The sequence below is a fragment of the Lates calcarifer genome, linkage group LG1, assembly GCF_001640805.2.
Source record: "Lates calcarifer isolate ASB-BC8 linkage group LG1, TLL_Latcal_v3, whole genome shotgun sequence".
NCBI classification, from domain to species: domain Eukaryota; kingdom Metazoa; phylum Chordata; class Actinopteri; family Centropomidae; genus Lates; species Lates calcarifer.
In genome coordinates this window covers 5,340,211-5,357,151 of record NC_066833.1, presented here as the reverse complement: position 1 = coordinate 5,357,151, position 16,941 = coordinate 5,340,211, and the positions used below count along the sequence as shown (strand labels likewise).

Genomic DNA, 16,941 nt, shown 5'->3' with positions numbered 1-16,941 from the left:
CGTAAAATGATGTCATTTTACTTCAATTTCTACTGGGAAATTATGACAATCTATTTGCACATGACAACTACCTAGTTATACTAGCTAATTGATAACCACTGATTTAAAAAAAAAAAAAGTGATGCCATCAGTGAAATTATGAAAGATGAACTAGTCTGGTTTTATTGAAGAGCAAAAAAAAAAAAAAAAACACAGTCCACTCACAAATTTTTCAAACATGAAAACAAAACAATGTGGTGGAAACATTCTTCAGTCCAGGATAAATAATACAGACACCAGCATGCAAAATACACAAAATGACCACAAGTCATTCCACTGGCTACTCATGTAGTTTGTCAAAATGGAACCCGGTTTTTACCATGACAGCAGCTTTATTTGCTCTACTTTACTTTCTCTTGGACCACCCATGCTCAAGCGCAAAATACAAGCTCATGAGGCTCCCTGGAGATACGTGTCATCACTCACAAATCAGACACATATGCTACACAGGGAGGGGCACCAAGTATCAGTGAAAGGGAGCAATGGGGATGACACACAACACCACTGCTGTCATTCCTTAACCACACACCTCCTGAGAGCAGACCAGCTCGTACCTTTCAGACCCTAAAAAGCCTACACATTCCCAAATAATCTACACTATATTCAATGGTAAAGACCCTTTTTGGAGCTTTCAGAGCTCAACCACCTCAAAATATATGCAAGCTCATTCTTGTGAGGAAAAAAAACTGGGTAGCCAACAAGGAATGATAAATCTCAGGAGTATGATGAATATCTTATTATGATAGTAAACCAAAAGTATGACAGTATAGAGGTATGGATAAATTGTAAAACTTACATGTATGACCATTCTTCTTGCATCCTCAAATGGGTGGGAATCAATCCATGGACGCATCAAAATTCTGTCTTGCACAATTCAGCATCTCCGGCCATCTTAATTACATCTACTCTCCTCTCCTAATCCAGCCTCATAAATGTACAGCATGTTGCAGAAGAAGTAGGGACTCTAATGAGGTAACAAGGTTATGTGACCTAATGCGCTGAATGTGGTGTTGATAAGCAATCTTAAACTTGTCATTGTTTAGTTTAAGCATGTTTAAATGAGCAAACCATGACAGGTAGCCAATCGCTCTGTCAAACCATATTTAAGTTCTGACAAAAACTTTGCAGTGTGAACTGTGATATGCTCTGGTCATTACTAACTATGTATTACCAAGGTTAATGAACTGAATTGGTAGTTGCCGTTGTCATTTTATGGATGAAACATTTACTAGACTGCCATGCAAATCCTGAGCATGAGACTGATAGAGAACTTCAGTCACTGATGAGGCTCTTTTTATCTACAGTCTACAGCTATTCAAACTGACTGAGACCCAGCTTACAGCAGCAGGCTGGCTGTGTTCTCTCCTAGTTGCATACATGTACATGATATAGCACAAGACATCCAATCCTTGCATCCCTCTGAGTAACAGCTGAGCTTTGATAAATTTGTGTGGTTGAACTGCACAAAAAAAGGCCTTATGGAGTCAGTCCAGCCAGTCCTAATCACATTAAATCACTTGGTTTCAGCACTAAAATGCACCAGGGTATCCTTTGCACAACAACTTTTCTAGGTCAATTATTACCGTAGCATATCTTCAGTTTCAGGCTGCAAATTCTCCGCCTTTCCCTAAATTTCTCTCTACCAAAACTTTGGTTAATGACAGGCTACTACATTTCCTCCTCTGCCACCAAATAGTTTGAAGGGAACGCAGCCTAAACTCAATTGCTGGCCTCAGACCCGAGCTGTACCTTCTCAGAAAATGAAGCAGAACTGATCTCACTCTCAAGAAATGCCTAGCAGAGACAAAAGCCAGCATTCAGAACCATTTTTTCCCACCTTGATTTGCTATGGATCACGGGGTAGAGCAGCAGACATCAGGGTGTTCATGGAAAGAAAAGATGTTTTACCTCATCCATTGATTTCTATTGGGATTCCTTATCTCAGGAGCAAAGAAGTAGAACTGAACCCAGGAAATCAACTCAATGAACCCAAACATCTAATTTGTCCCAAATATAAGGCAGCCCATGTTGCAGTCAGTCTGCTGTAATGACACTAACACACATTTGTCTGCTTAAAGCAGATCGAGTGTCCATCCAGATCCAGATCCAGATAGCTTTCCAGAGAGAGAGGCAAAAATAGAATTGAGAAATGAAAAAAATATATATATATAACGTGGACGTGTGTTGGACATAAATGTGCAAGAACAAAGATGATGACTTGGTTACAACAAGAGAAGTTCCATTTACCTATATCCTACAGAGCCGAGTGGCAGAAATTATACTAGTGTTTCACAGTCACTCCAAACCTATGGTTTTCTATTCTTCTGTTCATGGTGGGAGAGAAATTGCTCTTGTTAACTCCACAGAAAATGACATAAATGCTGCTCTACAGTTGCGTTACACAAGAGAAAACTAAATTAAGAAATGTCATGAACGCTTATAAAAAACCAAGGCAGATACAATCTGAGGAATTGCTTTGCCAATAAATCAGTAAATCTGCTTTGTCCAGAGGAGCATCAGAGCTATGCAGAGGCAACAGCGTGATATGACAGTAAAGTATTTAGTTATGTTCTAGAAAAACTGTGGATTATGTGGATACACCGTGGAGAATTGGATGCAGGAGTTTCTGTGGACATTTTTCATTTTCTGGGGAGTGGGGTGCCTTAAGAGCCCACTGAAACAACAATTCTCCAGGAGGGAGCAAACCAACAAACTGTTTCAAAGGCAATCGGGTCTGCACTAAGAATACAGATTAATCGAAATTGAACCGAGGTTGAACTATTGCAATTTGCAAACTGCAAAGACTGTGATTATTTTTACAAAATGAGTGGACAGTCGGTGGACACACAAGGTTACACTTTTTTATCTGCCTCACAGTTCACACACAGAGCACTGTAGGAGCAACAGAGCGACCGGCTTTAAAATTTACAACCAGATCTTGTCTTGAAATGACCAAACAAAACTAACTGTGGAGTTAAGATACTTCATGAAAATGGAGAGTAGAGCGACGACGCAGGCAGTGTGAGTCGCTCGAGTTCTACCTGCATGCCTGTCCTGAGAACAGACACAGCTAAAGTGGAAATTACTGGTGATATGAGTTAAAAGCGTCTATCAGTGTCAACAGGCTGGCAAGCAAGATAATTGAGCTGTGACCAAGATGCCAACTTTGTCTGCAGTGTCTCCACTATACATATTTGCAGTGGTGGCCTGCCACGGGAAAATTATTGCCGCTGATATTATAAAGTTGCAAAGTACCCGGTTGAGCCAAGAAGGAGAGAGAGAAAGAAGAAAAAAAGAGAGAAAATGGTAGAATGAACTAGCTAACATTAAGTTAGGTTTGTATTTGCATTTTGTATTTTCTACTGGGACAAATCCCAGAGTTTTAATCAGCTGTGTCTGTCTCTACTGGCTCTCTGTGTGCCTGTCAGTCTCCTGTCATTCCCCCTCAGTGTATCAGCATTTGAAAAATCACCACAGGCAGCCAGAATGACTGATGTAAAGTTACTGCAAAGAAGGCAAGTGAACATAGTGCTACTGTTTGTTTTGTGAGAATTGTTCTATGTTCTATATTCATTATGTGTATGTATGTGTATCTTAAATGGTAATGCTCCATCACATGTTTGACATGTATATAGTGAATCCTGGACTAAAGCTTGACTTTCAAAATTACTGCAAATCAATTCGCAATATCTGTCAGAAAAATCACAATTAGATTTTTTCCCAAAATCATTCAGCCCTACTTTACACCAAAAGTTTCTGAAAGCTCTGAGACTGGAGTTTGTTTGAAACTTCTGGCTTGTGTAGTACTCCAGGAAGCAGCCTCTTCAGTTGACCAAGGGGGAAGGAGGCACACTGGTTGCCTCTAGCTTGTTATCACACATGCAAAGTGTTTTTGAACTTTTAGAGCATACTGTCTCACTATATGTATACCCATTGTGAGCCATATTTTACATCATATTCATTTGGCAGACACTTGTCTAAAGCAAAACTGTTTTCCCTACACCTACACACATATGGAGCACTTTGGGTACAGGAATAGCAAGATAAACATAATGATATGTTAGACTGATTAAGAAGCATTAAAGATGTGGATCCAATATGTGACAGGTATCAGCCTGCACCAGCCAGCCATGCACATATGTTCTGCTCCTGTCCTGCTCTACAATGCTACTGGGAGGAAATTTTCTGGTCATTGTCAAAGGTTATAGGAAGATTGATTGAGCGTTATGCCATAATGGTATTATTTGGTGTAATTCCACATACATTATCTTTCTCTTACCCAGAGGTGGCTTTTCTAGCCTGTGTTAACCCACACTGCTCAAGTGGAAATCCACAACTCCCCCCTCACATCCACTGTGGATAAAAGCTGTCTTAATTTTGCTAAGCTAGAAAGAATTAGGTTCACAATCAAAGGCTCACTAGGGAAATTTAGAAAGTTATGGGACCCTTTTTTAAAGCATGTACAGTATAAGAGTTAGACCTCCGGGAGAGCCTTGACTGACTGTTGAGTTTATTCTTCCTGTAGTGATGTGAAAATATGATATGACATGCAGCAGACCGAGCAAATATTATTAATAGTAGTAGTATTAGTATTATTTATTAATTTTATATTCTATTCTATTCTATATTCTGTCCTGATTTTGCCTTGGTTTTGTTTCGTTTTCTACTGCATGATTCTTCCTTTATTATCATTGTATTGTATCGTATTGTTATTTTTGTTTGGATTGTTATTTTGCTTGTGTTGTCTCAAAAAAAAACTGTTGAAAATGTTAATAAACAGATTTTTTAAAAAAGAAGCATTAATTCTTTCAAATTTAATGAGATAATAATATCACAATAACAAAATGACCTTTACTTAAAATTACAAATTAATTAATACAAAAAATTAATTATTGAATAATAGTATTTCACATACCACAAACTATGTTATTATTCTACTGTTAGCTAGCTGTGTTATTTATAAAAACACATAGTTTAGGTGTTATTTCAAAATCTTAGATGGCAACATTTTTTCCAATAAGAGTGTTCAACATGATAAAAAAGTATTTCACTGGTGTTTTTGAGGACTCCTCTTTGCAAATGAAGGGCAAAGAACAAAGGGCACATGTTTTGGTGTTCACCAGGAGTGTTTTGGCATTCTGCCACGCCTCTTATCAGCATGTCTGCCTCTGTGTGTGTGTGTGTGTGTGTGTTTCTCGCAATGCCTTTAGATTACAGAGCAAAACAACACTGCCATTGGAAAAGCATGTTATCCTTTCTCATTAAGGATACCATTGCTTGCTAAAATAAATACTCCCACTATAAAGCACATAAGTTATAATCTATAGTGTTAAGTACACTTTCACACACATTTACCACTGTGCACTCTGGAGGGGTATTAATCAGCCCTACAAACTATAATTAACCCACATTTTCAAAGTGGCTACTTACCACAGCAGCCTGTAGCTAACATTGAGAGGCAATTTTTTGCAGTGCTAAGAAAATGAATTGAAAATGAATTTTCTGTGTTGTTACTCTGTATTCAGCAGTGCTACACTGCATGTACAAAAACAATGAAGGAAAAGCAATGAAATAAATCACCTGTCAGTTCTTGTTTAGTTGTCAGACTGGAAAACTCCAGTATCAGTACATAAGTGGGCCTGTGAGGAGACAACAGCTGACAATTAGGAACTTGTGAACTAGCATTTTTGGAAGTTGAGTACATGGCCAAGTGTTTAAGTAGTTAAAGGCATGAGAGCAATGTTTCTTGCAAGCTAACTAAAAATGGCTGCTGTAAGACTGAAAGGCTTGTTCTAGTTTGAAAAATAGTACATAGAATACATTAACTAGGTACTTCTTCAGATAACATGGTAGAATTCATGGCAAAAGAGATTGGCAACATAACATGGAAGACATCCGGGGTAATAAAACAGAGAATCTGGATGGCCAGATCTGCCATGGAATGCCCCTGTGTAGTGACCACAGCTTTTTACAGTCAGGCTCAGTGGTGCCTTTGTGCAGCTGAGCCCAGCTGGGCCATCCAGGGAAACCTCAGTCCTCATTGCAAAGTCCCACATCTTCAGACGTCTGCATACAGGCCACCTTTTTATTTTGGGATTTACACTGGGAACATCCTATTTGCAATTTGCCAGATCACTGTAAGCAGACATATCTATACTACACTCTGTGAACTCATATTGCATCTGTTTCACAAGAATGATTTAAAATCAATGTGAAATACAACTGAAATTTCAAAAGTAAACTACTTTAGTTTGTTGTCTAGTGTTCATCAGTGTCAGTTAATTTAAAAGTAATAGCAGGACTCAGTCCTGTGTTTTGAATTGTGATGGGAGACAAGGCCTTTGGTTGGGTGTAAGTATATATAGTTGCTCATAGTGTCAACTAATGTAAATATGAACTAACTAACTTTTAACCCTTATTTGGTCTCCACCAACTCCTAAGAAAAATACCTGGCTTTTAGCTCCTGTCCAGCTAATCACCAACTCTGTCTGTCTGTTGGGCTGGGCTTGCAGCAAACAGCAGGTTTATCAACACTTTCGTTGCTGAAAAAATCTGCCTGCTGCAGCTGTTTATGAGGTTGATGAAAGCTGAGTTAAGGGCCAGAGAAAAAACAAAACAATGGCCTGAAAAACACTGAAACAATTCACAGAGCTGAGGGTGACTACAGAAACAGATAATAATCCTCTGTGGGGTTTGTCACTACAAGCAACTCTCTTCACATCACATACATACATTTGATCCATTGTTTATCTACATATATTGATGAGTGCAGCTTTAAGGAATTTCTTCAATTTGCACAGCAACAACCCTGAAATTGATCAGAATGCCTGGATTATTGCCAAAGTTGGAGACAGGCGTTTTCACTAATCCAGCTTTGCATATAATACTAGTGGATGGAAACGTGCCAATGAATTTTGTTTTGATTTTCTCAAAATTCAGTTAAAAGGTGCACTATAGCGATTCTCCTCTGTGTCAGGAAAAGGGACTAAATGACAGAATATTTTTTCCTTGTTACAGGACAGACTGCCCACCTGGACTTCACATTATGTGTCACATCTGTTATAAATATAGCAATCTGTATATGTTTCAATCACTTTTTAAATACTTTATTTGGTTTATTTAGTTATTAATTTAGCTTTTAAATGCATTGTTTATTACTTACGTCATTGTTTTGGTGTAGCTGCTGCAACATTGAGATGTCGCTTTGGGATTAATTAAATTATCTATCTATCTATCTATCTATCTATCTATCTATCTATCTATCACACATCATATTTCATAGACAAAATTTATGTTGTTAAATAAATCAAAGGTTAAACATATTTCCTTCTGAAATGTGGTGAAGTCTGAAATACAGTATTTGAATAACTGTATTACATATTCTCTGTCACTGGTAATGTTATTGTTTGCTTGTAATAAACTTAAAGATTTTAAGAAGTCAGAACAGGAGTTGGAGAAAACAGGCGACTAGGCACATACATACAGCCAGCACTGATCCCAGAACGATGAAGAGCGAGGCCGTATCAGATTACAATAACATACTCTCAGCCCGCGAGCCCCCCACCCGCCCTCCTCGGAGCATCGCGTGAGAGCAGCAGCCGACTCTCCAACTTGATTGTGATTAATGCGCGAGGGAAGATATCCATGCCAGATCCAAAAGCTAGACACATCATTCTTAAGGTAGTCCAAAAAAAGTGGAAACAAAAACCAACAGAGACCTTAACTCTCAACAGAAAAACATAGGACCAAACTTTATAGACTGTTGTTGTGAATTTCTTTATACAGTTTATACTGTATATCGATGATAGAAGTTTACAGTAGTATACGCTTGAGTATAACTACCCGTATCTTCATTGTCAGCTAAATTCGATTCCATAACTTATCCGAATATATCTTAAGTTTTTAACTTTTAAAAGAAAGTTCAAATGAACTTCATGGTGCGTTCTCCTCTAACTTGCAGCACTCATAATCAGTCAATCGAAAGTTTTAGTCCAAAAGCATTTACTGCTCTTTTCTTCACTAGCCAATAAGCGTAACTTTAACTTCAAAATGACTGCCGACAATTTCACATATAACCGGATAACCACAAAAACTCCAACTTGAATGTGCACAGAAGAGAAAAGCGCCTAGCGTCTATCCTATACAGTGTTTGACATGTCTTACTGTTTGAGTACAGGCTTCTTCCTCTTCTTGTTAGCATAAGTCCCTGGGTTTCCCAACATGGTTGTCACTTCGTTTTAAACGTTCACAAACTTGACGCTGGGTTAACGTTTGTTTGGCTCATTCACTCCTTCGCTACTGTGCTTTCCTCCATCCATACGCCGGCAGTCGATGGTGAGTCGTTTGTTCAACCAGAGTCCAACTCCTATGTACAAAAAAAAGCTGCCGGGGTCCGCGGAGGTTTGCTGCCGCGTTGACAGATCCCGTGGGCGGTCACAGTCGCTGACCTTGGTCGGCGGTGCTGTGAGGGTGAAACTGGCGCAGTAGACTCAATACTGCTGGTACGTTTAGTGAGGGGAGGAGGAAAGGGAAGTTTAGAAAAGTTTGGCGCAGAATTCAGCCTATGTCCAACCCACCTTCTTTGGATAAACAGCGCCGCTTTATTATTATTATTCAGAGTCACTTAAGTTTTCCTTTTTTTCCTCTTGCACGGGGCGTTTTCAGGAAATGTATGTGTACAGTCTGTCAAAGCTGTGTTTTAAGGTGGACCGGACTCTTTATGACTCAGGTGTGTGAGCTGCAGCTTTTGTAGCATCCAGAAAGTGTTGTGATTGTTGACTTAATAATGACTGTTTTATAATAATTTCCATTATACTTATGATAACTTTCCATATTTTGGCAATGTAATGATTCCACAAATATACTTTTTCCTGAGCTGGTCTTTAAAGTAATAATATATTGTATGATGCACATACAGTACTATGCAAAGGCACTAAAGGTAAAATGAGAATGTTTCAAATGATGAAATGAATAGGTCTGTATTTATCAAATCAACTTGGCTCTGGCTGTATATTTAGGCTCATTGTCACCCTGCAGAATGAATTTTGGACCAATTAGATGCCTCCCAGATGTTTACTGTATGATGGACAGGAATATAAAAATCTTACATTCCTAAAACTTTTGCACATTACTGTGTATCATCTTGTTTTTGTTTGATATGTAACTCATAAAATTGCAGAACAGCTTACAACCTGGCGTTAGTCATTTTTCCCACCATATTTATACTATTATGCTGTTATAAATCATACATTTAAACCTATGATTTTCATTTGACTATTTGTAAGTTTTCCCTGGTGCTTAATATGGTTTACAGCCGGGAGTGGGTGGTGGTGGTGGTCCCTTTCTAAGAGCGTCAGCCATCATTGCATTTACAGTACAAGAGGTTGTAATATGCCCTCTGAATAGCACTACCTCTTCAGGGCAGTCTGGACACTATAGTGAGTGTCTATCGGAAAGTGATGAGAAGGGCCGACCGGGCCAGGGCTTGCTGTTTAGCACGCAAACTTCAGTAGACAAAAAGAATTGATTTAACTAGAAGCAAAACATAGGTGTTGCTTTCCACGGCTTGATGAATAAAGTAACTAAGTACTGCTTACACATCCACAATAGATAATGTATTTCAGTGAATAAAGGATACAAACAAAATCCAAGGACCTCTTATTGGTTGGTAAGTTGGTAAGTTTAAAAGCCTTTTCTTGACAAGTTATTAAATCATGTGATACAGTTCAAAGCTTAAAGCAGTGCATCCAGTATGGTCAGAACTGCTACAGATTTTAAACAAGGGTAAGGATAAACAGCTATAAGTCTTGTCCTGGTTGGATAAGTCAAAAAGCTATAGTGGGCACTTTTAACTTTTAAGCTGTTCATACTACATCCTTTATTACATGGTCAAAAGTATGTCAACACTCAAACAAAAGTCTGTGGACACCCAAACATTACACCCGTATGTGATAATATGCTGCCTCCACTCCTCTGGTTTCAGGCTTTCCACAAGATTTTGGACCAACGCAGCAGGGATTTGCTCCCATTCAGCCACAAGAACATTAGTGAGATCAGACACTGATGTTGGGTGACATTTCCTCCCCAAGGTGTCCAGTGGGCTTGAATCTCTACCACACCAAACTGTTAAACCTATTTCTTCACTGACCTGGCTTTTGTGTATAGGGGCACTGTAATGTCGAAACCAGAAAAAGCCTTCCCCAGACTGCTGCCACAACATAAGAAGCACACTGTTGTCTAAACTATCATTGTATGCTGTGGCTTTAAGATTTTCCTTTCATTTTCTTGGTACTAAGAAGTCTTTCCCAACCATGAAAAACAGCCATCAGAACAAAAGCATTAAAATGTATATGGTCAGATTTGTTCATACATTTGACTGCATTATAAGATAGATAAGATAAATGTACTTCATTGATCCCGTGAGGGAAATTCTTGACAAAAAGCACAAGTAAGGCCAAAGCAAAAACAACAACACTGGGGCCCATAGTGCACAAAAACAATCATAGGGTCATAGAAGAAGAAAGAACTAGTATGGGAGAGCTTTGTGATCATTTTGGAGGAATTTGTGGTGCTGTTGTACTGTCTTATGTTATACTGACAGGTGTTTCTTTTAACATGTTGCTGAGTTCCTATGGAGACCAGTCACACCTTCAGTTCTTCCTATCCTTCCTCTGTAAACAACAGTGTTTATCTTGGGTACACTTTACTTCCTCATAACAGGTGTCTGTCATGTTCACATTCCCTGCTCGGCATTTGTCACTGGTTCAAATACTAAACTCTTCTTCTTGATAGCAGCTAAGATAGCACCTTTGCTTTTATTATGACAAGGTGACATTGTAGAAAATCTTGACTGCATGCTGCACACACATTATTCCAACATGCATTTTTAATGTTACTTTTGTTCACACTGAGGATTTCAGATGTAAATGTATGATTTCATCCACTGTTTTGGGGAGAAACAGAACAGCAGGGGTGTTTTTATGTTTTTGTTATCTTTAGTAAGCGAGTTTGTAGTGTTTTTATAGACACGGCTTTGGCTTTTGTGTCACCATTGTCAAATCATGCATTATTCTTTCCAAATTTGCATCTGAATAAAGCGAAAGCCTGTAACACAAACACACCAAAAAAAAAGAAAGAAAGAAAGAAAAAAGAGGGAATCAGACATGTCATGTTTTCACAGCACTTCAGCAGTGTTTGCACTATATCCTTGACAGCTGAACACTTTTGGATGACTGAGAGATGCCTAAAGTGGAGGCTTTGTTTTGGTGTGTCGGTCTCTGGAAAAGGATACTCTTTGCCCTCAGGCCTTAAGTATCAACAATCTAAAAAAGAAATTCCTCTGATTTTGAGGCCTGGCACCAACTGAGATATTACATCTTTACAAACAATGGGTGGTTAAGTTGAGTGTTTTTCTCACAGGTTTCAGCAGAGTAATGTCATGTGCATTATAGGTTACAGAAACACCTGTGTTAGCATCCGCAAAGGAAGTTCACTGTCAGAATACGACATGTACAACAGCCTCTGCACTAAGTATGATTTATTTTGAATTTAGATGAAGTTAAGGATATTGGCATACAATATAAAAAGTAACATTACTCATCATGATTCCTCAGAATCATCTGACCACATCTGCAAACTCCACAAACAATCAGCTCCTGATCTGAAAACATGTTCACAGAATGGTGGTAGAACAACAGCCACTTCCTGCCAGGATAATGGTGAGAATACCTCAACTCCTGAGACAAAGCAGGACTGTCACAGAGACCAGGGCTCACCTCCAGGCTAACTCAGAACTAAGAGCTTTATTTCCATGGTAACATTCAGTGACACCTGTTAACCAGTAACCTGTTGGGAATCTGCAGCAGTGAGGACATCATCAGTCATTTTTGTCTGAGAAGTTAGCAGAAGCACTGAGCCCTGCTACATTAAGAAACCACAGTAGGCGAGTGTTTTCATTTGCTGAATTTCCCACTAAAATCTTGTAACTGTTGAATTCTTCCACAGGGCAAGCACTTTCTGCTGGAGTAAACAGAGTTTGGTTGAATGTGGTTGCTCAGTCAGCCATGTTTTTCAGTTTGAGTAAAGTCTTAATTTACCCAGAATCCATGGTAAATTAGTCCTACTTACAACTTACAACTAGAGAGCTTTGTGCAACAGATGAATTCAGATGTCGCTGTGAAATCAGCTTGATCTAAGCCATAGTCAGAGGCTGTGCAGCAGTAACACTTGGTAGCTCTTTTCCACCAAGTGGAAACCACTATGGTTCTTGAACCGGTCCCATTCAGGATTTGTGGAACCTTGCTGTTATTTAGTGAACCTGCCTGTGTTTCCACCAGTTTTGAATGGAACCACTGCTATCAAGGATGTGTCATCAATGGAGGGCATTGCACAATGCATGACAGAACTCTTTCCTTCTTGTAGAATATGACATGCTCACTGATGTCATCACTATTTGCACCTGCTAAAATCTGCTATTTTTGGCTCCAGGTGGGAACTGACTTTGGGTTCTGAGGCAATTGATTTTTAGTCTAAATGCTCTGAACGGGTTAAAATTAGGTGTGTGAGCTTGAGCAGAACCTGTTTTCTGTTCAATACAGAGAACTTTCACAGCACTTTTAATTCAGCTCATGTTGACATTGGTATCTACATCTGTATCTCAAGGAAATTTCAATTGAACGCAACTGGACTCAGTTATTGTCTAGCCCTTGTAATGTGTTAGAAAGCTGCCCACATCTTTAGTATTAGTTATCATCCAATATTGTTTTTCACCTCATAGCTAACTTAGTATGTATTCATAAACATGGAAACACTGTTTTAATTTTTTTTTTTTTTGGCTCCACAGACCTTTTATCTTACAATATACCACTAGTTTTCAATTACAGAAACTGTTTAAATTCACTAATTATATTTCATATACTGATAAAATGAGTAATTATATTATCCATGTCTTATAAACTAATATTAGAGTACACCTACCCAAAAAAAATTATTTGATTTTTTTTTTATTTTTATTTAAAATGATTAACAATAGTGACATCTGTGGTGTTACGGTTCAAAACCAACCCGTATAGATTTATGGTAGGATAAAGACAAAAAGTCAATTCCTTTTCATAAAACCAACTTTATTTTAATCAGAATTGCAAATTGAAAATTAAACCATAAACTGAACATTGAAAAACAACATGTGTGTGTATAGGGCAGGTATGTGTATGTGTGTGTGTGTGTGTGTGTCTGCGTGAACCATAAACTGAACACTGAAAAACAATATGGTGTCAGGGCAGGTATGTGTAGTTGTATGAACCATAAACTAAACACTGAAAAACAATGTGTTGTGTGTGAACCATAAATTGAACTTTGAGAGACAATATTTTGTGTGTGTGTGTGTGTGTTGTTTACATGCATGAATCACAGTATGTGATGGTTATAGTGTGCTCCTTGCAAATGCATTTCTTGCATGTGTGGCAAGTGGTGCTGGTTTTCCTGTCCTTGTTGGAGGGGCAGGACTGTTCACGTGGGGGAGGGGTGGTGAAGGAGGCCTGTGTGTGTGTGTGCGTCTGCATGCGTGCGTGTGTTTATGTGTGTGTATGTGTGTATATAGATTCTGCGAAAAAGTTTGAGTTCACGTGGGGGAGGTGTGGTGTTAGGGGGCCTGTGTGTGTGTGTGTGTGTGTGTGTGTGTGTGTGTCTCTGTGTGTGTTTGTGTGTTGTGGGGCACATTGAGCCATATTTGATCCACAGAGCAACCCACAGCTTTTAAGTGATGCATACAACAGCCAGTATTCTCTGCCGGGTCATATTTGACCCGTAACACCACAAATGTCACTTTTTTTTTTGAGACTTTTAGAATTTACTAAAATGGTGAAAATTAATTTTGTTGCGTTAAAATAGTTGTGTCTGAGGATTAGATGAAGCCTCGTTCCAGTACAAAAAAGCAAATGGTACTTTTTACATACCTAAACTTGAAAACGAGTCAATTTTGACCCAAACACAATATAAGGGCTAGGAAGACGTTTCACCTCCAGGTATTTAACCTCTGTGAGGACTTTCACAAGACGATGATGTCATGGATCGGTCTTGTGAAAGCCCTCACAGAGGTTAAATACCTGGGTCTCACACACACCAGCTAGTTGGACCAGTCCCAGCCTGATCAGATGTGAGCATGAACTGATGAAACCTCTTGGATGAGAGGTGAAACGTCTTCCTAGACAATAACTAAATCCAGATACGTTCGATTAAAATTTCCTTGAGATAACTATGACCTGGATGAATGAGAATATTCATAGGCTATCTACATCTGGCCACTCCTCTTAGGGCTAGTTAAAGCTAACCTACCCACCCACATGCTATGTGTGGTGGCAGAGACCCTCACATTGAGCAGGATAACAAAAACAGCCAGCCAAGGACGGTGGAAAATGGGAAATGTGAATAAGGCAGCTGCTGTACCACAGAATTTGGCGTGTGGTCGCTGGTGAGCACTGTGCAACTGTTCCCATGGGTTTAATCCACCCTGTGTGCTGGTTTATTTGGCCTGGTGCATTCCTGTGTGTGAGCCACCAGTGCATGGCCATCAACACCAGGCTCAATGTCTTTATTTCACACTAACTTTAGGGCAATATTTTACTCAGCCCAGCAGTGGTTTTCATTTAGGAAGGCCAGATACCTCACTGACTTTTATTGTTCTCCACCCACTGCAGAACTTCCCTCAAACTCATTACAACATGGTCTTTTACTGTTTCAATTTCATCATTTGAACAGTTCAGTCTTGTCCTGGGGTCTGTTGCACTTAGAGACAAAGTATTTAAAGCTGGAGCAATAAACATTACTCTCAGAGATGTGTTAGAAATCTTCTGTGATTAATTCTTCTCTTTGTTCTGAGCAAGATTTATGGAGACTCTTTACCCACCAGGAAAACAAATAAATATGTGAATAAATGATTATGTCAATGATGAAAATACTATTTCTCATTGGGAGGCAAAGTCAAAATGACTTCTCAATAAATGATAGCTTTGTGAGTCAAGTTTTTAACCTCGTATGTCATAGTTTCAATTATATCAGATACATGTAAAAAGTCATAATTACTCAGTTCTCCAGATGCTCAGTCATAAATAGGGGATAAGTTATGATATACTGTCTCATAATTTTGACCCTCTTGGTTATAATGTATGTACCAAACTCTGTATGTTTTAAGCTGCTGACTAAATGTAATTACATTTTTCCACTTTTTAAACTTCATCTTCATCATCTTCTATGGAGATTTGATGCTGCAGCTGAAGTAATGGCCGGAAAAGTAGACAAGTCTGCATCAACCACCATCAGAAATTCTGGCCATCAGTGCTCCATGAACTGCAGACACCCTTTCAAACAGGCAGAGGCTTGACGAGAAGCAGGGCTGCTTGCCCACTGTGAAGGGAAGAATAGCGTGCGAAAGGCAGGGGGGCAGTTTTTAACACAGTGAGATGTAACTGAGCTCCATTATACCCTCAACCGCAGCTCCATTAAAATGAACATCAGGTTGTAGCCTATGCTGCGAGGATCATGACTTCTGTTCAACTGCACTTGTGTGGTCGAAGATTTGTGGCGTGATGTTATTTGCTAGGTATGGAAGTTACTACGGTTGGGAGCCAGAGGGAGAGACCTCACTGTCAGAGAAGGTAGAGCAGAACTGTAGTTGTTTTTGAGTCACTGGGGCAGTATTCTTTACAGGAAGTATATACCACAAATACATTAGCCATGGGTTTTCATCCTGTGTCCCAGCTGTGGCTAGGCAACTTTAAGTGGGGTGCACACTACAAGATTATTGGGCCATGGCCATGATTTTAAAGAAGTGCAACAAACAAGAGACATTGCCATGCTTGTTTACTCTAAAGTTGCACTTGACCAGGCAAAAATTTGTGTTTTGAGATTTAAGACTCTGGTTGTTGGTGGACAGAATCAGTTAGTATGTTATTTTCATGATTATAACTGATTTATTGTTTAGTCTAGAAAATAGTATAAAAATGCTAACTCCTAAGATGATGTTACCAAATTCAGACATTTCAAACCCAAAAATACAACACAAAAAACTAAATCAAAACAACAAAACAGAGAAAGCAACAATTGTTGAAACTGAGAAGCTGGAATTAGATAATGCTTGACATTTTTTCTTGATACATAACTTCAGTGTTTAATCAATTAGTCTTAATTCTATCAATCAACTAATCAATTAATTGACTAATCATTTCAGCTGTTAATATAACTTCAGTCTCAAAGACTGTTGTTGTGGCCCCAGTGTAAAAATAATAAAAACAAACAAAATTCTGCAGACTGATTTCATATTAAGCAGTTGCTTTCCTGTGTTGTTCACTTTTAGACATTTCTGTACACATACTTTTTTGTAACATTACATGTACTAACACTGACAGTGCTCCATATTGGCTGTTGATATACAAGTTACTGCAGCAGGAAATGATATAAAGCGTGTGCCAACGGGTGTCAGTCAGGCTTCAGCTTTGGAACACAGCTGCCAATTGCAGATTTCAAAACTTTAGAAATAGTAGAATGTTTTCTAGGGCTTCGGCCTCATTGTGGAACGAATGAGGATTAGAACATAGTGTCTCACCAAAAAAAAAAAAAAAAAAAAAACATTTTTGATGCAAATAATGTTGTGAATGTAAATAGACACATGTGAAGCATTAAGCATAAAGCATGTTACTGCTTCCATGGGTTTCTTTGTGTGGTTTAATGCAGGTGTGGAGCAGAGCAGAAAATGTAGGCTACCATTTTGGTTGCCATGCTTTTCAGTTGCTTTAATGACAAACAGTGCAGACAAATCTCCTCCCTGCTGGCACTGTTAAAACTAGTCCAAACTGTGGAGGAGTGAAATAAAATCTGCTGTAAAACCAGGGGAAATTTGGCAGAGATAGA

General features: G+C 38.8%; 1 protein-coding gene across 2 annotated transcripts in view; it reads right to left on the bottom strand.

The window, feature by feature from the left end:
• Window positions 1-8,699, bottom strand: part of LOC108872813 (aryl hydrocarbon receptor) — a 29,594-nt gene extending 20,895 nt beyond the window's left edge. For both annotated transcript variants that reach the window (XM_018660691.2, XM_018660693.2), the window contains exon 1: window positions 8,203-8,699. In XM_018660691.2, coding sequence (XP_018516207.1) covers window positions 8,203-8,261 — 59 coding nt within the window. In that variant the 5' untranslated portion in view covers window positions 8,262-8,699. The remainder of the gene's footprint in view (window positions 1-8,202) is intronic.
• Between the last annotated feature and the right edge of the window lie 8,242 nt (window positions 8,700-16,941).